Source organism: Xyrauchen texanus, chromosome 26, assembly GCF_025860055.1.
Source record: "Xyrauchen texanus isolate HMW12.3.18 chromosome 26, RBS_HiC_50CHRs, whole genome shotgun sequence".
NCBI classification, from domain to species: domain Eukaryota; kingdom Metazoa; phylum Chordata; class Actinopteri; order Cypriniformes; family Catostomidae; genus Xyrauchen; species Xyrauchen texanus.
Genome location: NC_068301.1, coordinates 2070663 through 2095805, shown reverse-complemented (window position 1 = coordinate 2095805; position 25143 = coordinate 2070663). Strand labels below are relative to the sequence as shown.

The window sequence follows — 25143 nt, the reverse complement described above, 5'->3', positions numbered from 1 at the left end:
CATTATCAATGATCATGTTCTCCGCTGATGCCGAAGTGACTTCAAATAAAGAAGACAAAAACACAACTCACATTAGTGAAAAGTATGACAGAGAGCAAAGAGAGGTCTCAAATGACAAGACGAAAACCTAGAAAACAAAACGTGTGAAACATGCAAATACTTTGCTCAACTATACATCACTGCTGTTCAATCACACGGCAAAATATAATTACAAGGGGTGTAAATATCCATTATGCATGAGTCTGAAAATGCAATGCATCAGTTATGGAATCTAATAATAATTGATTATAATTGGGCTACTTTAATAATACTCAATGTATGCATTCACAAATTGTCAATGCTGTTAATGTAAGGCTTGGTGTATTGTTTTGTCGAGATATCCAGATGTGTTGCATCAGCATTACTCAAAAATGAATCATAATTAAACTGTTATCTAAGGAAATATTTACTCCCCTATTACCCACTACAGGTAGAGTACACTCAAGCTGTTGAAAGTGAATAATAAATCATAACATCAGTCTTAAAGTGGATGTAGATTGATGCTGGTAATATGCCTTATTATTTGAGCAGATGGTATTTTAGGTTCTGTAATGGTAGAAGAGACCAGGGCTGTTTACCATCAGGATAATGAATGCGGTCGAATTGTTCTCTGACTTCTGCTGTCATCTTGTGGTGTTTATGAGTAATTGATTTAGACCAATACACCCCTCACAAACTACTGGCTAGAACTGATACTAAGAGCTGGGAATAATACAAATAGACACTTTTATTACACTAAATATACACATTTAAACTTTTATAGATAATTATAAACAACATAACTCAAAAATGTAATTGTAGCATATCCCTGTCAATTACACATAGTAATGTGGCAGATCCATGGTAAAGTGTTGTGTAATAGTAATGCCAGTGTTTCCCAACCACTGTGCTGTGAAAGATTGTCAGGTGTGATGTTGAAAATTATCAAATTCCACAAAATAATTAAATGCATGAAAACATTAATAATTTCAGGGATCCAAACTCCTGACCTTTCGGCCGTTTTGAAAGCATAATCAGTCACTTTTGTGATTGACTCGTGTCAGCGCTGCAGAATACATTGAAGTCTATGAAGTGAGTGATATTTATACGTGTAAAGGGTCATCACATGACTCGCGTCAGCGCTGCAGAATATATTGAAGTCTATGAAGTGAGTGATATTTATACGAGTAAAGGGTCATCACATGACTCGTGTCAGCGCTGCAGAATATATTGAAGTCTATGAAGTGAGTGATATTTATACGAGTAAAGGGTCATCACATGACTCACGTCAGCACTGCAGAATACATTGAAGTCTATGAAGTGAGTGATATTTATACGTGTAAAGGGTCATCACATGACTCGTGTCAGTGCTGCAGAATACATTGAAGTCTATGAAGTGAGTGATATTTATACGAGTAAAGGGTCATCACATGACTCGTGTCAGCGCTGCAGAATATATTGAAGTCTATGAAGAGAGTGATATTTATACGAGTAAAGGGTCATCACATGACTCGTGTCAGCGCTGCAGAATATATTGAAGTCTATGAAGAGAGTGATATTTATACGAGTAAAGGGTCATCACATGACTCGTGTCAGCGCTGCAGAATATATTGAAGTCTATGAAGAGAGTGATATTTATACGAGTAAAGGGTCATCACATGACTCGTGTCAGTGCTGCAGAACACATTGAAGTCTATGAAGCGAGTGATATTTATACGAGTAAAGGGTCATCACATGACTCGTGTCAGTGCTGCAGAATACATTGAAGTCTATGAAGAGAGTGATATTTATACGAGTAAAGGGTCATCACATGACTCGTGTCAGTGCTGCAGAATACATTGAAGTCTATGAAGAGAGTGATATTTATACGAGTAAAGGGTCATCACATGACTCGTGTCAGTGCTGCAGAACACATTGAAGTCTATGAAGAGAGTGATATTTATACGAGTAAAGGGTCATCACATGACTCGTGTCAGTGCTGCAGAATACATTGAAGTCTATGAAGAGAGTGATATTTATACGAGTAAAGGGTCATCACATGACTCGTGTCAGTGCTGCAGAACACATTGAAGTCTATGAAGAGAGTGATATTTATACGAGTAAAGGGTCATCACATGACTCGTGTCAGCGCTGCAGAATATATTGAAGTCTATGAAGTGAGTGATATTTATACGAGTAAAGGGTCATCACATGACTCGTGTCAGCGCTGCAGAATACATTGAAGTCTATGAAGCGAGTGATATTTATACGAGTAAAAGGTCATCACATGACTCGTGTCAGCACTGCAGAATACATTGAAGTCTATGAAGTGAGTGATATTTATACGAGTAAAGGGTCATCACATGACTCGCGTCAGCGCTGCAGAATACATTGAAGTCTATGAAGTGAGTGATATTAATACGTGTAAAGGGTCATCACATGATTTTTTAGTCATAAAAAGTGTGCCGTGGCAGAAAAAAGGTTGGGAAACACTGGTATATGGTATTGGTATGTATATTAATATTGATTTAAAGAAATCTTGTGTGACGCTCCTGTTCTACCCTCTCCGTTCGGGACCGGCATCTCCTGCGTTGGAGGTCAGGAGAGTGAGGTTTATACACAATGCACAGCTATCTATCAGCTGGCTTCCATTACACTCACCCTGCTAAACCTCACGCCCATCTGGGTCACGGCACCAATGTGACTCAACTTTTCTACCCACTCCTTACGGGACTCAAACCGGCATCTCCAGCATGGGAAGCGAGTAGAACAGTAGCGTCACAATGGGGCCGTGATCATATAGTGGTTAGTACTCTAGCAACGCTGCTTCAAATCTGGGTCACGCTCCTGTTCTTCCCCTCCATATGGGACACGAACTGGCATGGGAGGCGGGTGCGCTAACAAGGAGAGTTACACTTGTGTCATCTTTTTTGGCACTGATGTTACTTTATATTTTTTTGGAACAATTTTTACATTTTAGAAATTATATTTCTACTTATATTCTGCACAGGATTATTATAATAATGCCAAAAAAATAAAGGTTTTTAAAAGTGATTTAGCTTTTATTTAAGTCAGGTTTGTGATTGTGGGGCATTCCTTCATTTGCACCATCAATATCTTTTGTTATAAAAATAAATATATTTGAAGGACAGTCATAAAAACAGAATGATACAATCCTTAATATTCTCACTCTTGAATGAAGCAACAGTCAATTAGTATAAAATCAGTTGGTGAAAGTCAATGAAGACAATATTAGAAATAGAGCCATTTGTTTTAAAACCAAAGATTATCACTGACATTAAGAAAAAGATATTTAACAACCGGCTTTGAGTGTTTAAAATAAAATAACAAAACGACACTAGAAAAACCACTAAAATCTAAAAATGAATAATAACAATTATAAGGAAAAATATGTCATTGTCATTTAATATGTGTTTGAATTTTCATAGTTATGTCAGCCATGTAATAAATGTGATATTGAGGTATTACATTTAAAATAGGAGATAAATGTTTTTTTAAACTCATGAACCTACATGACCTTTGGGATAAGCACTTTTATGGTACTTGGTATCGAATATAATTGATTAAAAACAAATACTGCCTAATTCATGGCTCAACAACTGTAGGTATAACTGTTCAAAGAACATATAAGTATGCAAATAAATGATGGCTTAACAACTTTCTGTAGCCTAAAGGCTGGGGGCAGAAATTGGGCCATTTTTGTAGAATGACCCACGTGTCCAAAATATCGTGCTATGGTATCATGTTAAAACTGCACTTTTGGGGTCTGGGTATCTCGGCGAGTATTGATGTTGACTATCACACCTGGAGTCGTGAGTTTGAATCCAGGGTGTGCTGAGTGACTCCAGCCAGGTCTCCTTAGCTATTAGCTTAGTGATAATTAGCTTCCATTAGCTGGTCATTTTAACAAGTTAATGTATGAGTATGTTTGTGTCGTTTGGTCATCCTACATCTATAATGTACCTAATATCATTACAGGAAGAATGGATAGGTTTGCTGCTCTCTTTGAAAGCAAATGATAACGAGCGGAAAAGGCACGAGAGGTGACGGTAACATTACGAAGTGCCATGGTAGTCTACGACATGAATTAATAGAGCAACTACTCAGTACCATGGTTTATATACCAAAGTACCATGGTATTACCCACCCAAGGGCATAGCCAGAAAATTACTTTCAATAGAAATGGATGGGCCAGTTTTCACCCCAATTTGTTTTACCAAAATGTCCTAAACAACAGAGAAGCCGTGCATTCAAAAATTTATTTCACACATTCACAAATCAGAATTTATGCATTTTAAAAATATTTTATAAAGTCAAAGTCAAAGAATAATGTCTAATATTCTGGGTGGGCCTGGGTCAAATGCCACCTCTGGCTATGCCACTGTTACCACTGCCACATACTTTCTTAAAGTGAACATACATTTATAGCTATGTGCCACATGCAACACTTTACCTGAAAACTCAATTGCAACCTAAAGTACCAATAATATGAACAAAAACAAAGTCTCATCAGTGTTTCAGAGCTTTGCAGTGAACAATCACTCGTCATTACTGTTAATAACCAGCAAGCTCAAAACTCATGTTACATTCATGATTAAAAAAGATCTACATTTTTATACCAAAGCACACTCATAACACGACTCCATCAAAATATTTCGTCTTTTATTAATCCAAAATCATTCTTCCACAACTGACATAATCATTTACCAGAGCTCAAAGTAAACTAACACAGAGATGTTTTAAATATGGCTCAGTTTGATCATAAGGAACAATTGATTTCTCGTCTTTACTCCAATTACTAATGACAACGATAGAGCAACATCACAGCTGAGCACTCAAGTGTTACATTTTCATTTATAAATAATAAAAAAGCCCCTCAAATGTAATACAGAAAAATATAATATAGCATTAACCCACCATTTCCAGTTATTGTGAAAATATACTCAGACCATACAGGATTATTATTAGTAAAACATGTAAATTGTGCAAACCATCATATAGGACCTGAGGACATCTCTCTGTGATAAAGCAGCACTCATCAGGCTGTACGGCACACATTAACATACAATCAGCATGAAATCAAAGTTCATTTTTAGAATATTTTCTCTGATTGGGAACAAAATAAAAATGCTTTTAAAATAATTAATTGTAAAATCTCACTTATTTTCTGACAAGACAAGCAGGACTAATGAAAACAAACTGTATCATCACTTAAAGCGTCTGTACAGGGATAGAACTAAACGAATTAAAAACCTGTAACAATTCAAAAACTAAATGTTACCATTGTTCATCACGCAGACTGATGGCTAACGTTTACAGGATTCATCTGAAAAAGAAAGAGGCATAAATAACGTTACTATAAAGAACAAAATCATGGATGCAGGCACTCTCAAAATTATCCAAAGAAAAATGATATTGTGATTATTATTTTTAAATAAATTGAAAGTATATGTTGTGCAAAAGGGAAAGTGTGTGTTTTAGTTACTGTAACTGTGTTACTGTGAGCGTTTTTCACCATTTTATTCAGCTTTTAGCTTTTTTGAGTTCATGTAAATAGTCCCGTGTTGCGACAATTTGATTTTTAAAAGCACAATTATTCCATGTAGCCTCCCAGTTAGTATGAAGTAAGTAAAAAAAAGTAAGTAAAATTTATTTGTATAGCACTTTTCTCAGATGAAGATCACAAAGTGCTTCACAACAAAAGAAAGCATAAGCAGCTCTCATAAGTACATCTCAATCACAAAACAAAATAAAATAAAATATAAGTAAAATAAGCAACACTCAAACACATACACAATAGACCGGCGTCAACCATCCTCCAAACTAATCAAAAGCCTCTTTAAAAAGCAAAGTTTTTAGCTGACTTTTAAATTTTTCCACACAATCCAAGCAGCGTATTGAAGGAGGCAAAGCGTTCCACAACCTGGGTGCAACAACTTGGAATGAACGGTCCAAGCTATACTGCATGTATTATAATTACACGAGGAGTAGACAAATGTTGTATAGCTAAAAGTATAGCATGTCACATGCAGGGATGGATTATGACTTGCAAAGGCCCCGGGGCAAATTATCTCCAAGGGCCCCCCTCCATACGTTGTTGAGTTGAGTGGGGAGGGGGGCTGGATCATTTTCATTTTTGATGGGTTGTCGAGCAGGGGGATCGCCAAACCGGATCAAGCAACCTTGAAGCCCAGCCCCCCTACCCCCCAACGGGCAGTCAAGGGCCCCTGGTAGTCTAAAGCCCCGGGGCACTGGCCCCATTGGCCCGGTCGGTAATCCATCCCTGGTCACAGGACACTGATGTGACATGTCACGTCAACTTCACTTTTACACATTACATTAAAAACAACAGTAACACCAAATCACAATAACCAAAACCTTACTGTCAGCAAAACACACATGCTTACACTATTATTTAATTTCACCAAGTCCAGGTCTCCCAGTGCAATGTTTCAAGCACAGTTAGAAAGAAAGTTATTTATGCACCATTTCCTGTTGCCTGACTTGATGAAAAATATAGCTATGGACATAAATCATATTGATTCGTTCCTTTTGATATAATTGACTAAAAAGTTAATTCACTGTTTCTCATTGTTTGTTTTCTGTAGAGTTTGTTTACTTATTATTTTGATGATGTAATCGAGAGGGAACTGACCCACTTTTAGGAATCGAACCCTCCCTGTGCACACACTACTCATGTCAGTGCGGGACACAAACGCTCCGCTCTCCTCCTCATCATCTTCATCCTGTACTTCAACCTCCTGCTCCTCCCCACACCTCATGTCTTCTGGCCCTGGATGAGGAGAGCAGGGGAGGGATGCAAGCACACAGTCCTCTGAAGGGTACTCACAAACTTTCTCCAGCTGAGTGTCATCGAAACACACCTTCACCTGAAACAGAGAAAGGAAAGGGAGTTACAAATAAAGCAGAATACGTAAAGATACAACAAAACATTATAACATCTCACTCCACTGAAATCTCTAAGTGTTTTCCAAGATAATGTTTCAATCACATTTCCAGTCACACCTCAGAAATATCAGACACAGAAATGAGATTGTTTTTATCTAGTCTGAAAGTTCTAAGACAGACAACATGAGAACATGCCCACCCACAACAACACATGCCACCCAATGAAGTGCAAAAACAAATGAGACTTACATTTTACTAAAGCCAGTTGTGTCAGTGGTACAAGAGCGAGATAAACAGAAGAGTCAAACATAGACAAGTGTGGTATGAAAATGTCAATAGCAAGACTAAAACATACATGAGTGAGATAAAGAAAGAGTTAAATACAAAAGTCAAATATAAAAGAGTGAGATACAGAAGAATCAAATACGTAAGTCAAATGTTGAAGACAGAGATATAGAAGTATCAAATACTAAAGAGTCAAATATAGAAGAGTGAGATACAGAACAGTCAAACTTTGGACAACATACCGACAAATGTTCAATTGTGAGATATGGAACAGTGAAATACATAATAGTCAAATGTAGAAAAGTGTGATACAGAAGGGTCAAATGATGAAGTATGAGATATGGAAGTGTCACATGATGAAGTATGAGATATGGAAGTGTCACATGATGAAGTATGAGATATGGAAGTGTCACATGTATAAGAGCGAGATACAAAACAGTCAAATGTAGAAGAGAGAGAAACGGAAGAGTCAAATGTAGAAGAGAGAGATACAGAAGAGTCAAATGTATAAGAATGAGATACAGAAGAGTCAAATGTATAAGAATGAGATACAGAAGAGTCAAATGTAGAAGAGAGAGAAACGGAAGAGTCAAATGTAGAAGAGAGAGAAACGGAAGAGTCAAATGTAGAAGAATGAGATACAGAAGAGTCAAATGTATAAGAATGAGATACAGAACAGTCAAATGTAGAAGAGAGAGAAACGGAAGAGTCAAATGTAGAAGAATGAGATACAGAAGAGTCAAATGTATAAGAATGAGATACAGAAGGGTCAAATGTAGAAGAGAGAGAAACGGAAGAGTCAAATGTAGAAGAGTGAGATACAGAACAGTCAAATGTAGAAGAGAGAGAAACGGAAGAGTCAAATGTAGAAGAGTGAGATACAGAACAGTCAAATGTAGAAGAGAGAGAAACGGAAGAGTCAAATGTAGAAGAGAGAGATACAGAACAGTCAAATGTAGAAGAGAGAGAAACGGAAGAGTCAAATGTAGAAGAATGAGATACAGAAGAGTCAAATGTATAAGAATGAGATACAGAACAGTCAAATGTAGAAGAGAGAGAAACGGAAGAGTCAAATGTAGAAGAGAGAGATACAGAACAGTCAAATGTAGAAGAGAGAGAAACGGAAGAGTCAAATGTAGAAGAGAGATACAGAACAGTCAAATGTAGAAGAATGAGATACAGAAGAGTCAAATGTAGAAGAGTCAAATGTAGAAGAGTGAGATACAGAAGAGTCAAATGTAGAAGAGTGAGATACGGAAGAGTCAAATGTAGAAGAGAGAGATACAGAAGGGTCAAATGTAGAAGAGTGAGATACAGAAGAGTCAAATGTAGAAGAATGAGATACAGAAGAGTAAAATGTAGAAGAATGAGATACAGAAGAGTCAAATGTAGAAGAATGAGATACAGAAGAGTCAAATGTAGAAGAATGAGATACAGAAGAGTCAAATGTAGAAGAGTGAGATACAGAAGAGTAAAATGTAGACGAGTGAGATACAGAAGGGTCAAATGTAGAAGAGTGAGATACAGAAGAGTCAAATGTAGAAGAATGAGATACAGAAGAGTCAAATGTAGAAGAATGAGATACAGAAGAGTAAAATGTAGAAGAGTGAGATACAGAAGAGTAAAATGTAGACGAGTGAGATACAGAAGAGTCAAATGTAGAAGAATGAGATACAGAAGAGTCAAATGTAGAAGAGTGAGATACAGAAGAGTAAAATGTAGACGAGTGAGATACAGAAGGGTCAAATGTAGAAGAATGAGATACAGAAGAGTAAAATGTAGAAGAGTGAGATACAGAAGAGTCAAATGTAGAAGAGTGAGATACAGAAGGGTCAAATGTAGAAGAGTGAGATACAGAAGGGTCAAATGTAGAAGAGTGAGATACAGAAGAGTAAAATGTAGAAGAGTGAGATACAGAAGAGTCAAATGTAGAAGAGTGAGATACAGAAGAGTAAAATGTAGACGAGTGAGATACAGAAGGGTCAAATGTAGAAGAATGAGATACAGAAGAGTAAAATGTAGAAGAATGAGATACAGAAGAGTCAAATGTAGAAGAATGAGATACAGAAGAGTCAAATGTAGAAGAGTGAGATACAGAAGAGTAAAATGTAGACGAGTGAGATACAGAAGGGTCAAATGTAGAAGAATGAGATACAGAAGAGTAAAATGTAGAAGAGTGAGATACAGAAGAGTCAAATGTAGACGAGTGAGATACAGAAGGGTCAAATGTAGACGAGTGAGATACAGAAGGGTCAAATGTAGAAGAGTGAGATACAGAAGGGTCAAATGTAGAAGAGTGAGATACAGAAGAGTCAAATGTAGAAGAGTGAGATACAGAAGGGTCAAATGTAGAAGAGTGAGATACAGAAGGGTCAAATGTAGAAGAGTGAGATACAGAAGAGTAAAATGTAGACGAGTGAGATACAGAACGGTCAAATGTAGAAGAGTGAGATACAGAACGGTCAAATGTAGAAGAATGAGATACAGAAGAGTCAAATGTAGAAGAATGAGATACAGAAGAGTCAAATGTAGAAGAATGAGATACAGAAGAGTAAAATGTAGAAGAGTGAGATACAGAAGAGTAAAATGTAGAAGAGTGAGATACAGAAGAGTCAAATGTAGAAGAGAGAGATACAGAAGGGTCAAATGTAGAAGAGTGAGATACAGAAGAGTCAAATGTAGAAGAGTGAGATACAGAAGAGTAAAATGTAGAAGAATGAGATACAGAAGGGTCAAATGTATAAGAGTGAGATACAGAAGGGTCAAATGTAGAAGAGTGAGATACAGAAGGGTCAAATGTAGAAGAGTGAGATACAGAAGAGTAAAATGTAGAAGAATGAGATACAGAAGAGTCAAATGTAGAAGAATGAGATACAGAAGAGTCAAATGTAGAAGAATGAGATACAGAAGTGTTAAATGTAGAGTCAAATAAACAAGAATACATAAGAGTGAGAGCACAATACAAACATTGAGATACAGAGGAGTCAAATTGAGAAATGCGAGAAACAAAAATCAAGTCTAACAGTGTCTCAAAGGGGTTGATTTATGAGTCAAAGAAGGAACTGATTGAGCTTGAAAACAGAAAGCCAAACCAGAATCTGCTAAGCCCAAATACGCTCCGCTCTGAACAGAGATGGTACATTATACAGCAAAGTGATAGCAGAAAATGTGATTAAACAGATGACATAATACAAAGAATGGGGGGGGCTTAAGGTTTAAATGAGGAAAGTGTAGAATGACCCCCCACTGAGAGATTAGCAGCCAGTGAAGGCAATCCAGCAGGAATGACGTCAAACTGTCCACAGGCAACTCACCACAGGAGTCTATTCTCCTATAACTCAATTTGTGTTTTACACATCTCTGAGGCTGTTGAATGGGATAATTCACCCAAACATGGAAATTCTGTCATCATTTACTCACCCTTTTATTGCTCCAAACTCACCTGACTTACTTTCTTCTGTAAAGCACAAAAGGAAAAACAAAGGTAGACAGTGACCAGTGTCTGACAAGGATAAAAAGCTATAAAAGATTAATATAAATGGTCTGTGCTTGTGCACTGTGTTCCAAGCTTTGCGACAGCTTTGTGTAAGGAACAGACCATCATTTGAGTTACTCCCTGTAGCTCTCAAATCTTATTCATATTCAAACCTCACATGTCATACAGTGGTCATGCACCACTTTTATGGTGATTTTGTCCTTTTTGGAGTTTCAATGTCTTCTGTTGTTTGAAAAAGAGCTTGGACAGTTTCAAAATATCTTCTGTAGTGGTCTACGGAAGAAAGGAAATCGAATGGGTTTGGGTCAACAGAATTTTCCTTTTTGTTTTAACTGTTCATTTAAGATCCACAACGGGAGCCCCTCAAGAACATCTCTGGTCATCAGACTATACATTTAAGAAAACAGCCCTTAATGTTCTTATATTACATCAGTAAGAAGTATTGCAGGACTTTAGGAGTTCTACAGTTACAGAACATAAAACTATCTCTATCAAAAACTGTCAACATGTGTGAAACTATGAAGAGGAATATCAGATGAGGTCAAATGTAAACTAGGGTAATGAAGCAAAGAAGCACTGTAGAGAAGCTACTATGGGACAGTAAAGTAACTGTTCAAACTCGGTCCTTCCTGAACAAAACATATGAACATGTGATATTGTCAGTCATGTGGAATGCTAGAATCTGTTGAAATGGGGTTAGTCTGCTGTTGGTTTAATGCATTCTCTCGGTTTGTGCTACAGGAAGTGAGACAGCACTGAGGAGGAAGTAGCCAAAGAGCTGTCACGAGACTTCTTAAACATAAATAATCACAAATGCTTGAGGTCCAGGTTCGGACACAAGTCCGCTTTCATCACTGTGTTCACTGCATGTATAGCCGACTCCAAATGATAGCAGAAGTTGTTGTATGCGCTCACACTAATTGACACAATGCATAGATACTGCTCTATGATAACACTGTCAAAACCAAACTACACTGAAAGGTTATTCTTCTGTTCCTTGGAGAACCCTGCCAAATTAGCTCATTCCCTCTTAGTCTCTCTTTCTGCTCTGCTGATTAGTTTGTGTTTGCCATGTCCCACTTATTCCAAAAAAGCTTTGTTTGATGAGGACAAACGCTGTCATAAAATCAGATCACAGCACAATTAAATACCTCTTACAAACATATTTAAAATGGCAAACTTTGCTGAAAGTTGTAATACAGAGTTTGCCAGAAGTTCAAGTTTCCAGGAATGCGTGCATCAGTTTTTTCTGCTTCAGAAGGGTTTTTTTTACAGACAAAGACAGTTATGGGATGCCAAGCATGTGGTAGTGTGAGTGCACACCAGGCAGAGGAAGGTGCTCATGTTTGTGGTTTCCGGGCTTGAGGGGCATCAGAAAGCACCATGACCCAATTCAGAGCAGTGTAGGGGTGTCAACGCCAATGATACTTGCTGCTTAATCAGCTGCCATCATAAATGGCTTGTGACCACAATGAGATGAGAAAAATTTATAATAATATTAATTAAATGTTAAATTTCACTTGCAGTAAACCTAGGGTTACATTTCGTGCTCAAGGACACAATAGTGATAGCTTACAGCTTGCTCCTTATGGGGCTTGAACCAGTAACTAATTACGTAGCCCTAAGCTTAAGCCACTGAGCTACAACACCCGTCATGATGTAGTTCATCGCTTTAACCACTTGGCCTATGTAACCCTAAACTCGATGGTAGTTAACCCTTGACGGCTAATATTAACGTATTTAATTAAATGTGACCATTATATAGAGATTTGTAGTTGTATATTTATTCTATACACTTGTAAAATTATGCTCTATAGTTATTTTCTATAAAGGTAGAATCAAACTGGTTTAAATAACTTTCTATTGTTGACATAATACGTCATTTGCTGCCATGGGTCATTTTAAAGAAACCTGCATTCAGCTCAGATGGCACAGTGTCAGGGTGAATGGTATAGGAGAAAGCACGACTAACTAGATTAACCTCAGCCTATTTGAAGACATTCATAAGTCATTTTTATTTGTACAGGGATAAGATATTGTTTGGTAAGAGATTTACAGAAAATAATGGCTTTGTTTTAGTAGAAATGAAAAGGAAGTCAGTCATTTTACAGATCTTAGGAATAATTTGTGTATGACTTGTTCTGCAGTTGATTAATGATTGATGATGGTTATGAAGGCACCTATTTTGCAAAAGCATTTTCTGATGCCGCTCTTTTGCTGCAGTTGAATGTGTAAACTCAGGCTGAAAGGCTGTCTTCAGCTGTAACGGTGATGGCGTGAGAGATAAGACTAATCCAGGCTTAAAGCTGAGCAACTGCTTTGGTCTCAATGAAAGGCTACAGAGATGTTTTAACCCAGCTATTGAAAGATCACACACTTTGATTCCGGTCTTGGGTCATTGTCATCTTTACAAAGTGGGATCCCCAATAAACAATAACCCAAAATATTCAAATAATAATTATCTCAGGGTCTAATCGTAGCATGTTCTGCTCAGTTTTGCATATTATCAGCACAGTATTTCATTGTAAATGTCATGCAAACACAGATCTATTTACTCACAGCTTTCTGTGTCACTCTGCTCTTTACCAAGCACGACCGCTCAAGGTTCTGGTACCCTCCGATCACCTCAATCTCTTCTGCTGTGGGATACCTCTTTTTCCCTGCTTCTATGGTGCCACTTGAGGCTGGTGTGGGTGCTGGGCCCTGAGGCACTACTCTGGAGGGAGAGGGGGCCCCTCCAGAAGGGGATGCTCCTCCAGGTCTCCTGGGGGTGATTGTAATGGTATTTCCTCTCTTTCCGGGTCCACCTGAGGCACTCCTGATGGAAAAGAGAGGTGGAGAGGGGGATGGAGATGGGGTGCAGGGAGAAGAGGATGACGGAAGGTTGTTGCCTTGTTCTGAGGGCTTTGGAGAGGGCTCTGTTGATTGGGCGTTGACTGTGAATGACCTGAGCTGCTCAGATTTGGGATGCAACCTCTGGATTTTCTGTTGGGCTTGTGGAAATCTTGGGGTTGTAGTTGTTTGTGACTTTTGCCTCTCTCTGAGAATGTCTGGTCTCTTCTGACCTTCGGGTATCCTTACCTCCTGTTCTGTAGCCAGACTACTCTGAATGCTCGACTGTACCTTTCTGATGTTGTGGGAACCACATTCTCCTTCCTGTTCCTTAAGCTGCAGTCGTTCTACCTGATGCTGTACCATCTGAACACCTGTCGAATCCACTGTCTCTTTTGTGTCACCAATTCTGTCCGTCCCATGATTCCACAGTTTGGTAGTTTCTGGCTGAATGTCTGGTGATGATGCATGTCTGATGGGGTTGTATTGCCCCTGTATCTTACCGCTATGTGTTGGAATATCAGCAGCCCGTTCGCCAATACACACCGCAGTCCTAGAGCTGACCGTCTTGAGGTTATATATCCGACTCATGATGTCTTGTGAGTGTGAATGAGGTGGGGAGGGAGAGAGAGAGGGAGGAAGATAGTCTTCTTCTAACAGCTCTTCCTCTCTCTGTATTTCATATGCTCTGTCAATATCCGGTCTTCTCCAAATGCCAAATGTTCCACTCTCTACATGGTGTGCTGTCTCTCTCCCTGTTTCTCTGGGGTAAATATCACTCTCAGATACGTCTCTGGAGGTCTCCCTGACTTCTCTTTCTGTCACGGCAGATTGCAAGAGCGACCGAGAAACAGGAACAGGAAGTTGAGGGCTTGACTTTGTCATGCTAACTTCCTGTGTGACTTCAAACTGTTTGAGAGTCTGCAATGTGTTTTTTTCCTGTTGATTCTGTGTCACTTCTCTCATAGTTTGTTCTGCTACTGCCCTGTCCTCTTTTCTGTCATCCATCACTTTGGCCTCCATCTTCTCTCTTTCCTCTGTCTCTCTACTTTTTTGCCTCTTCTCCTCTTGCTGCCGGATTCTCTCTCTCAGAGACTCCACTCGGGTCAAAAGTGTGCCAGCCTTCCAGCTCCCTCTCCTCTCCACTCCTCCTTTACCAGCAATCTGTCCATCACCTGTGGGGAGACTTGTCCTCCTCCTCTCTGGTGATATATCGATTCCATAAAACACTGTTCTGGGAATGGTGACTTCCTCCTGTGTGCAGCATTTGCTCTGAACCTGTTGAGAGGTCTGGGAGGTAAAATGACTTTCCTCAGTGGCTTGTTCTGGTACTTTCTTATACACTTGATACTCTTTTTGAGTGTGTTCATTTATTTCACCAGAGATGATATCTGTGTCTCCATGCAACATCTGCCCTGACCTCTTGAGCTCTCTATCCATCTGTACGCTTTCTATTTTACAGAGCAGATCCTCTGTGTGCTGAGAGAGGGCGGCTTGTGCTGAGGCTTGTCTTTGTCCACAATAAGCTGCAGACAGCAGACAGGAATCCGCAAAGAGAGTAGTGACTCCTTGGCATCGGGTGTCTATAGAGTAATCTATGGTTGAGTTGTAATCCGTACTGTCATCTTCGAGTGGAATATATGTACTGTGGGATTGTTCAAAGGCCACAGTCACCTCCTCCTTATCCCACTTCCTTTTGGATATTGCTTTTGCTTCAGTTTGAAATTCTATGCATGTAACTCTTTCCATTGTCTCTCTCTCATTCTCTTTCCTCTTGTCTCTCTGTATCTCACTTTCATTCTCATCCCTCACTCTCTTTCTCTCTCTTTCTAAGCTGCTTTCCCTCCTGTCCTGTTTGATAGGAATTCGATGAGCGAACGTGATGCCTTCAGGGATTTTGATAGAAGCCACTGTGAAACCCTCTTGTCTGTCTATACTTGACATCCTTACCTCCATCTCTCCACAAACAGAGTCATTCCTCTTTTTCTGCATTTCATCATGCAACACCTCCTGTTCGTCATATCTGGGCCGCCCCCATCGCCTTGTGACCTTTGGTTCTCTCCCTGACTGGTCGGAGCCTGAAACCATCACGTGTGGTTTGACCCTGCGGTCGGAGTACGTCCTCTCCACCACCTTAAACTCTATGTCCTCCTCACAATCTCTATTCTCCTGGTGGCACACTACACGGTCAGAGAAGCTAAAGGAACGTTTGGGAACACCTCTGAATGTGGGCCTTGTGTCCTCTTCCTCTTTACTCTGCTCCACTTGTACAAACAGGTCTCCTGTGCTGTATCTGGCCCGGTTCTTGCCAGGCCGGTTAAAGCAGTCCGTGCTCTTGGACCTCATTGGTGGTTTGGGGTGTTCGCCGAATTTACTAAGAAGCTGACTGACCCGACCACTACTCTCTGCAGCTTTTCTATTCTTGTGATTCGGGATTCTCTCTGCTCTTTGCATGGCTGTCCTTGACATCAAGGTCTCACAAGCTGTAACCTGATCCATCTCTTTTCTCAGTCTCACTCTGTCTCTTTTGCTCCCTACTAAACGTTCTTCGCTGAACACTCTCTCTTGCATCACAGCAATCTCTTCTCCTGGTTTCCCCTCTGTAATAGGGGGTTTAATAATAAGAACTTCTGATGCACGAATCTCTGTCACGCTTCCTCCACAAGCCAGAAACTCCCTCCAATCCATCCTCATCCTTTTCTCTTCCTCCTGTACCTCCTTTTCTCTAGCGTTCCCCCTTTTATCCAGTCTTTCCTTAACATGTTGGTCTTTCTCAATGATAATAATGTTGTCTGCATTGATTGTACGAAGACCTGTGACAGGAGGAAAGAGAGACATGCTACCATTTACCTCTCTGCATTCTCTTTCTCTTCCTTTACTTTTATTTCCTCTATTTTCTACCGACATCTCTCTTTCTTGTCCTCTCCAAAACTCCCTCTCCTGATATCTACCTCCTTCTTTCTCTGTTTCTCTGTTTCTTTCTCTCCCCATGTTACTATCTGCATCTCTGATTTCTTCTCTTCTGTTGTCTCTCCTCCAACTGTTCTCAGAGCAGATGAAGTGGTTGTGTCGGATGGGGCTGATGGTTTCTTTTGATACCCGATTTTGTGCTTTAGACCCAGAGTCAGTCTGGAGATGATATGTAAGCTTATTGTGCATCTGCTCGGTCACTATGTCCTCAGTGATGCCCAGGACATCCGGTGTATATTTTCCTCCCTCTCTGTCTCTCTCCCTCTCTCTCCCTTCATCCTGCTTCACCCTCCTCCTTTGGATGATCTCTCGCTTCCAAGCAGGCATGCTTGCCAACCTCTCCTCCTCCTCTCTCTCTCTTCTCTCTCTCTCGTCTTCCTCTCTTCTCTTTCGCTCCAGCAGAAGCAGCTTCCATTCCGGTAGGGCGGAAAGAGACATCACTATGCTGTACTTGATGAAACAGTGCTGTTTTGCTGATCAAAAATTAGTGGACATCTGGGAGGCCTGTTCAAAAAATATAAAACAAAGTACATCTGCTTGGATTACTCAAACAAAAAGGAGATAAAACAGGCCCCAAGAAATATTTGGATACTTAAGAAACACAATGTATATTGTAAATATTATTGCATTATATAACAAAATATGAACGCAAATGCCATTTATTTGAAAGATGGCAAAAACTTACTTTTCAAGCAAGTTTGAGAAAGCATTTAAAATATAGGCAAAAATAACTGGACACTTTGTGATTGTCAAATCCATAAGTTAACATGCTGAACTTACTCAATATACATATACATATAGTGCATATAGTTTCAAAGCAGCTTTACAGAAATGATTATCAGTTTGTTGTATTAATTAATTTGTGGTTACTCTGCTAGGACCCCTGTTTGAACTTGACGGTAACGGACTTCATACATGCAATAAAAATCACCAACGGTTGAATTGAAGTCAATGAATGAGCAAAAATGGCTGAGAAAAGATACGAGTCTCATAAACTGAGACATGCTTTTGGGGCCAAGATCTGCTGTTATGTTCTCCTCTCTGCAGGATGATGTCTATCTTTACTTTGATATGGTTGTTCTAAACAGACAATAATTAAGAAATAATGATAATAATAAGTACATTTTCTTACCAACCCCCTGATGTAGTACAGCTTCTGATAAGAGTAAGCGGGATGTCTTGATTTCCGATTCACTGGAATAAAGTTTTCCTCTTTTCCATCTGTGTAACTCCAATAAGAGGCACTAAACGTCCTGTCAATTCCATCAATCACAAGAGAGAAGCAGCGACCTTCCTAACGCTCCATTTACAACAACAAGTCTTTTGTTTATTCATATTTCAGTCCAGTGAATTGGAGCGCGGCTGTAGTAAATGTTAGCGGCTTTAGTGGCGCAGGACTGTAATCCCATAATTACATTAAACTCCAGCAGGAGAATCACAGGCACACGCACCATTGGCCAAGAAAAGATGTTTAACTAAGACTGCCGTCTGCCACCCTCCTCCTCTACATCTATCCCCGAACACCGGAGACGTTAACGGCAGAGTGACACGAGGTGACGGACTCACGGGAATTAACAAGTACCAGCACAACATTCCAGATCAAACACTTCTGATGGATAAATCCCTTCAGATCATCACAGGTTACGATTATCAGTGAATAATATCATAAATAATAAAGAGCCTCACTTATGAAGTCAATTCAATAATAATTCAATGGAATTTTGTTCTTTTAAAGATTCATTTGTCGCACTGCAAGGCCATTAAAGTGAACTGCAAAAAAGCTAAAAGATGCTGAAACATATAATGTTTTTCCTTATACATAAAATGTAACACTTTTTTTATATTTTAATTAAATAAACATTCATAGACGTTGCTGGAAAATACATTTATAAATAAATTAAAAACAACACACATTTCAAATGTCTCAGTGTTTTATTGAATTAACATTGGCAATGTGATACTAGTGGCTTTATAAAAGGCAGACATGGCGTGACACACTTAAAATACACATGATACAGAAAAAAGTTGAATCGCTCTAATAACGGTGCAATTATTTTACTGTGAAAAAACATTTCAATTTTACTGACTGAAGTCGATATATAAACAAGTTCAAACACAAATGAAATGCATGTTTTCCAGTGTTATGACACATAATGATGTGCACACGATGTCACCCAGACTTACCTAAACATGTAACACACATTTACCCCATTTACAGAAATGTGCCGCATATAACTGCTGACCTCTCATGCGATGCTAAAAGCACTGGCATTATGTTATTGGCATTATGTTATTGGCATTATGTTATTGGCATTATGTTATTGGCATTATATTATTGGCATTATGTTATTGGCATTTTGGTTTAGTACCCGAAGCAAGTAAACCTGCTTCATACATCAAAAAGCTGCATGACTTTTTATCTTCTGTGCAACACAAACTGAGATGTTTAGGCAGAATATTCACTATACATGAAAGTGAGTTTACCAGCGCCATTCATCTCTTTTTGTGTTCCATGAAAGAAAATGCATTTTATATATTCATATCATAAATGAAAATGTAAAAAAAAATATGACCTATCCTTATAATAAAATCATAAAAGCATTTTGCTGCCAATAAAATAAAATCCCTCCAAACTTTTTTTTATTTTATTAAACCGACAGCTCATTGGTTTGTTTGTGGCATGTGTGTGCATGTAGAGTGTGCATGAAGCGTGTGCATGAAGCGTGTGCATGAAGCGTGTGCATGTATTGTGTGCATGAAGCGTGTGCATGTAGCGTGTGAATGAAGCGTGTGCATGTATTGTGTGCATGTAGCGTGTGAATGAAGCGTGTGCATGTATTGTGTGCATGTAGCGTGTGAATGAAGCGTGTGCATGTATTGTGTGCATGTAGCGTGTGCATGAAGCCTGTGCATGTATTGTGTGCATGTAGCGTGTGCATGTATTGTGTGCATGTAGCGTGTGCATGAAGCGTGTGCATGTAGCGTGTGAATGAAGCGTGGCATGTAGCGTGTGAATGAAGCGTGTGCATGTATTGTGTGCATGTAGCGTGTGAATGAAGCGTGTGCATGTATTGTGTGCATGTAGCGTGTGAATGAAGCGTGTGCATGTAGCGTGTTCATGAAACGTGTGCATGTATTGCGTGCATGTAGTGTGTGCATGTAGTGTGTGGATGTAGCGTGGACGTGTAGCGTGTGCATGTATCGTGTAGATGTAGCATGGACGTGTAGCGTGTGCATGTATCATGTAGATGTATTGTGTGCATGTAGTGTGGGCATAAAGCGTGGGCGTGTAGCGTGTGGATGTAGCGTGTGGATGTAGCGTGTGCATGTATCATGTGCATGAAATTTGTGCATGTAGCGTGTGCATTTTGCCCTTTCTTAATGAATAAGGTCAGGGCTGAGCAGTTGCTAGAGTGATTAATCTCATGACCTTTCACCTGTGCTCCTCACCTGTTGCTAAAATGCATCAGCTCTTCTTCAGCAGACTAACAATACATGATATATCTTATGAAAATAAACAATTAAAAAGATAAAACATAACTATTTTGCTTTAAGAGCATGAATGGTTAATCGCTCGTGCACCTGCCAGACATATGCACAAGGCCCCAAACCAGCAGGGGGCGCTGATGAGCTGCAGAAACTTATATTTACTAGAACAGTGTTTTATATTTTAAATTTTGCAACTAGACAGTTACAGAGCAATGTCGAACACTTCGTCATATGATTACTTCTGCAGTTGTTGTAAATTATAATTCAAATATTTGTGTCATTAAGAGTGCTTTTATAATGTTCTGTGACATTTTAGATACACTTGAAGCGAGGACGTGACACAATGGGACATAACCAGATGGCTCTGATTATATTCACCGAAGCTGTCCGCACTTCAAGCACGCGACTGCACCGTTGCTAATAATGGGAGTGATTTTGTGTTTTGATGCGCCGCAAGTGTCAAGTGTACGTGTAACGAGAGAAAGCTGGTACGTGATAGCTGTTCGTATGTAAACTTCACTCCCCTGGCTTCAAGAGGCACACTAGCAACTGAAGCTACAGACTGTACCTTTTAGCCACCTCGTTAGTGCACCAGTCTCTCATGCTGGCTGACACCGGTTCGAATCCCGCTCAGAACGGATCAAGCAGGACCAGTTACCTAGGCATGGTGCGAGGCATCTGTGCCCAGAGCATGCCAACATAATAATTTATCCCTGAGTTAAACGTGTACAAACAGGAAATAATTCAGCATTTTTAATGAACGTGCAAATATTTTTCCTTTCATTAGTTTTGATCTTCTGAAGGCTTAAATTTACAAAGTGTTGCTCAAGAATTTCCAATGGATTTTTAGAATAGTGGTTTTTAATTTCTGAGTAAAAGTTTGTAATTAAAATTACTTAAAGAAACTTTCTTTTTTGTTGTTGTTCCTAAACATAAATTTCACACAGTCATACCTTAAAGGAGTCATGAAATGGAGAATGAAATTGTCCTTGATATTTGGACATATATGACAAAACAGCATTTATAGTTGCCTCCCTGCTGAAATGTCTCGTTTTGAAATCTGTCTGTTTGTGACATCACAAAACATTGCTCATTTGCATTTACTCGTCCCGCAACATGCGTCATCGCACCCTCGGCCCCGCCCACAGGCGCACAGTTCAAGTCCAGAGAGCGGGCCGTGTGTGGCTAACTGTTCCTAATATAACACCAAAGTGGGACCAACCTGGTCTATTTTTAATTATTTTGTATATGACGCACACTTTGACCGCTGCCATGCAGCTCGCCGGTTATAAAAGATGCGATGTCAAGTTACAACTCTGAAAGGAGAAGCAATTCTCTCATTCAGCTGCTGCTGTCATGGACGCGTTCTTTCGTACATCAGCGCCATTTTTAATTGTTGGTGTATGTAAACAGAGGACGTCTTTGACCATTTTGGTGCACCTTCAATGTGTGTGCGTCATTTCACCATTCTTTGGTCTATGATATGTTTGGTTTTTTGGCTCATGTCAGCATGTTTTGCTTGTGAAGACATGATATGATTCAAGCTTCGCAAAGGTACTGTTATTGAAGGATGCCGCAGTTAAAAACACTTCAAAAACGAAAGTAAAGTGTTTCAATCATGAATATTTCAAATGTCAGGACTGTTTGATGGTTTATGGTGCCCTTTGTTGACAGCTATGCTTGAGATGAACAGTTGAATATATTCAGATGCAATGTGTTGGATGTGCGTTGTGTGAAAACCCTGAAATTTTGTTTTATAATGTTGCGGTTCATTCTCTTCCGATTGAGTTTGCTGAATTTGAGGGGCTGTGCATTTACATAAAGGTTTTAAGGAGGCGCTTATGCCAAAACAGAGCATTTCAGACAGAGGGCCAAAAACAGGGTGGAAAATTACTAAATTGTGACTGTTTTGGTGCAAAAAAAAGAAAAAAAAATACTTTTATAACTTTATAATTGAACCTCAGGGAAGATAATAAAATAATTAAAAAACGTAACCCCTTTAAACATAAGTTGCTAACAAGGATTACAATGGCTTACCGATTTGACTAGCATGAAAACTCACATCCTTCTGGTAGTTTTACTCCTTATTTAGTCTGTTAGCGAAGGGTACATTCATACAGTAATGCCATGCTCCCTTCAAAGTGCCCACTTCAAGAGCTATGTCCTTCAGAGTGAGTAGGGCATAGGGATGTTCACTTTCGATTGGCCTTTTGTGTAATTTATGTTGTAGAACAAAACAAGAAAATCTCTTCCAGTAATCTAATAAACTTCTCTCTTTACTCAGTCTTCCTTATGGATGTTATTATTGGTTTGACTGTTATCTAGTGGTGAAGAGAAGAGTTGCAGCTTTGTCTGGAGCTGCCGGTTGAGATACACGCAATCTTGAGTGTCCAGAGAGTGCGCCAGCACCAGGTAAACGGACAGGTAAACAGCCAGCAGGAGCCGGTCCAATGGGAAGGTGGGAAGAACCCAGAGAACCATGAGCAGCTCCACGCAGACCGGATGCCTCAGGTGAGAGAAAAGCCGCTGGGCACGAGGAGACTTCAGAGACAGCGGGTCACCGAGACCCAAAATATCATAATACACCTGAGACAGAACAAATGGAGAAATAAAGATGCCATTTTTAAAAGTGCAAAGGACAGAAATAGATATTAAAAGGTGAGAAGTTCTACGTCAGATGCAGAAAATAATAGCTTAAGTACCTGTTTGATGCCTAATAATTCAGGATAGTCGAATATGAGCAGGATACTGCAGATTATGGCCCAGCACAGGAAGTGTACGATAAAACAAATGAGGGGGAACCAGATGTCCCATGGTGCATTTTGCACTGACCACAGACAAGGGGCGCTGGTTACCGGCTGCCAAAAGCGCATCAATATCTAAACAAAGCACAAACTTACAGTTAGGGGAAGATATTTTACTTCATTTATATCACTGTTATGAACAAGCTTAAAACAGTACATAGTATATTTCATTTCGAACATATAGAGCCAATAGAGTTACCTGCAGTGCTATAGCTGTGGTGAAGCAGTACATAGTCCTGGATAAAACCCCCAGAACATTCTGACAAGCCCTCTTAACTGGAGCCCATGCCAACAGGCTGTGCTGAACACTGAAGAGAACCAGGAGCAAAATGTCCACAGCGACAGACTTTAACACTACACTGTCCCGCAGAGCCACAGACCAAGAACCTGACTCTGAATACACAGACAGAAAGAAAGAAAAACAATAATAAAGTCATCCGCCCAACGTGGGGCTCGAACCCACGACCCTGAGATTAAGAGTCTCATGCTCTACCGACTGAGCTAGCCGGGCTTAGAGCACTTCACGCAAACGTTCCATAATGACCACAACACATCAGCCTGTGTAATGTAAAAACTATTAATACGTTTAAGCTGTCATAAAACTTTAATATCTTTACGAGTCAGTATAACTATTAATTGTAATGCACATGCAAAAACATTTTTATTGCATAGAATTCCATAAACAAGTCAGAATCGACAGATTTCAAATAAAACCAGAAGTTGAACACAAAAGTTGAATTAACTTTACGATATTATATAAAGATAAATAAAATGTTTATTTAAATCCATTTCCATACCGATGACTCTGTGCACACTGTTTACAAGGTAGGTCGGATTTATTTTTAAATATTAGCTTATTATATCACACTGTTTATTTCGTTTGATTCAGTTATGCTCGCTCACCTCGACACAAATGCGCGTCCCCGCTCAGGTTGTGATAAATGGCACGAAACGACACGAAGCGAACAAAGTCTGCACCAGTCACGAAGACAAATATGAAGTTTATCAAAGCTGAAACAAAGAGAAAACAGTCGCGAAAAGTCACCGACGCCATGATAATGTTTGTAATTTTAAACTGGTAGGCGGAAGCTTCGACTCCGAGAGGCGTGGCTGCGGTAACACAACATGACCACCAGGTGGAGACAAATACTGCCGAACCACTGATCTATATATATAACTGGATTGCTCATAGAATTCTAAACTGCCAGCAGTAGGTGAAGCTACCGGAAGTGCTCTGGCGGCCATCTTACTATTCCCTACCGACAGAGGGCATCGCGGCATGTGCAGCGTTTAACCGCGAAACAACACTCACTTAAGGATGCGGCTACAGTGCCCACAGGTTGTAATTTATGACTATGTACATATTAAGCACACATTAGTCGTTATCCCCATGTAGAGTGTCCATAACGATCATAATCTTTAATAATCAACAGTAAAAATACAACACCAAAGTGTATTAATACCCCTTTTTAAAGCAAAGTTATCCATCTGCAGATTGTTACAGGATGCAATGTTTCTCTGCCTTCATAGTTTAAATCTGTTGATGCTCATTGTTCATAATGTTGACAAATTATACATCTGCATAATTTGCCAACATTATTAACCATTTTTGACTAGATTATATAGTAAATGTGAACTAATTTAGGAGGGGTGCATGCACATCAACACATTTTAAAGTTAATAAAAACGACTAGCTTTGTGTTGATATTGTAACTAGACAGTACCTCTTAGAATAAATCCAGAACCAAATATAAAAATGTAGAATAGTATACACACACAAGTTCATATGTAGTATGTGTGTGTGTGTGTATATATATATATATATATATATATACACACACACACACACACACACACACATTAATTTACCTTTACTTAATGGAATTATCCATTTGCATTCATTTCTGGAATATGTACATACCAGCTTGTGAGCATTTAATTATTTGAACAATCCCCTGATATTTTAAATCATAATCAGAAATAGGTTTATTGACATATGCACACTCAAGGAAATCATACATATTTATTTGTTCAATAACAAAAGCTTCCAAGTACATAAAAAAATTGACTTAAAGAACAGGTGGAGCAACCAAATTAAGCACCAACTTAGTTGCAAACTAACTAGTAGTTACTGAAGCCTTGAACTTTATACCCCAACTTAAGACCTTACGCACAGCTATTTACTCAACCTCATGTCCTTCCAAACCTGTATGACTTTTTCTGTGAAACACAAAAGATGACATTTAAAAAAATGTTTTTGTCCATATAATGAAAGCCACTGGTGACCAAAACAAGCTATTTTGCTCACCATTTACTTTCATTATATGGAATACAAAATAC

At 39.2% G+C, this 25143-nt stretch overlaps 2 protein-coding genes and 1 non-coding gene across 3 annotated transcripts; all 3 read right to left on the bottom strand.

The window, feature by feature from the left end:
- Nucleotides 1-4666: 4666 nt before the first annotated feature.
- Nucleotides 4667-14520, bottom strand: LOC127620289 (phostensin-like). Its single transcript, XM_052093476.1, has 3 exons — nucleotides 13268-14520; nucleotides 6674-6908; nucleotides 4667-5344 (listed from the first exon to the last, which is right to left on the bottom strand). The coding sequence occupies exons 1-3, from the start codon at nucleotides 14504-14506 to the stop codon at nucleotides 5325-5327; spliced, it is 1494 nt and encodes a 497-aa protein (XP_051949436.1). The 5' UTR covers nucleotides 14507-14520; the 3' UTR covers nucleotides 4667-5324.
- A 4771-nt stretch (nucleotides 14521-19291) lies between these two features.
- On the bottom strand, nucleotides 19292-23857 carry nrm (nurim). The gene is made up of 4 exons (XM_052093492.1): nucleotides 23707-23857; nucleotides 23003-23196; nucleotides 22702-22878; nucleotides 19292-22585 (listed from the first exon to the last, which is right to left on the bottom strand). Exons 1-4 carry the CDS (start codon nucleotides 23855-23857, stop codon nucleotides 22280-22282), a joined length of 828 nt encoding a protein of 275 aa, XP_051949452.1. The 3' UTR covers nucleotides 19292-22279.
- trnak-cuu (transfer RNA lysine (anticodon CUU)) lies at nucleotides 23242-23314 on the bottom strand. Its single transcript has one exon. It is a non-coding gene; the product is annotated as a tRNA-Lys (tRNA).
- Nucleotides 23858-25143: the final 1286 nt, after the last annotated feature.

Coding starts and splice junctions, on each gene's coding strand:
- LOC127620289 (XM_052093476.1), bottom strand. CDS start 14,506: ATGAGAGAAGTGACACAGAATCAACAGGAAAAAAACACATTGCAGACT. Junction 6,909..13,267: donor GCAGAGTGACACAGAAAGCT/GTGAGTAAATAG, acceptor TCTCTGTTTCAG/GTGAAGGTGTGTTTCGATGA. Junction 5,345..6,673: donor GGTTCGATTCCTAAAAGTGG/GTCAGTTCCCTC, acceptor TTTCTTTTTCAG/ATGAATCCTGTAAACGTTAG.
- nrm (XM_052093492.1), bottom strand. CDS start 23,857: ATGGCGTCGGTGACTTTTCGCGACTGTTTTCTCTTTGTTTCAGCTTTG. Junction 23,197..23,706: donor GGACGCGCATTTGTGTCGAG/GTGAGCGAGCAT, acceptor CTGTGTATTCAG/AGTCAGGTTCTTGGTCTGTG. Junction 22,586..22,701: donor AATTATTAGGCATCAAACAG/GTACTTAAGCTA, acceptor GTTCTGTCTCAG/GTGTATTATGATATTTTGGG.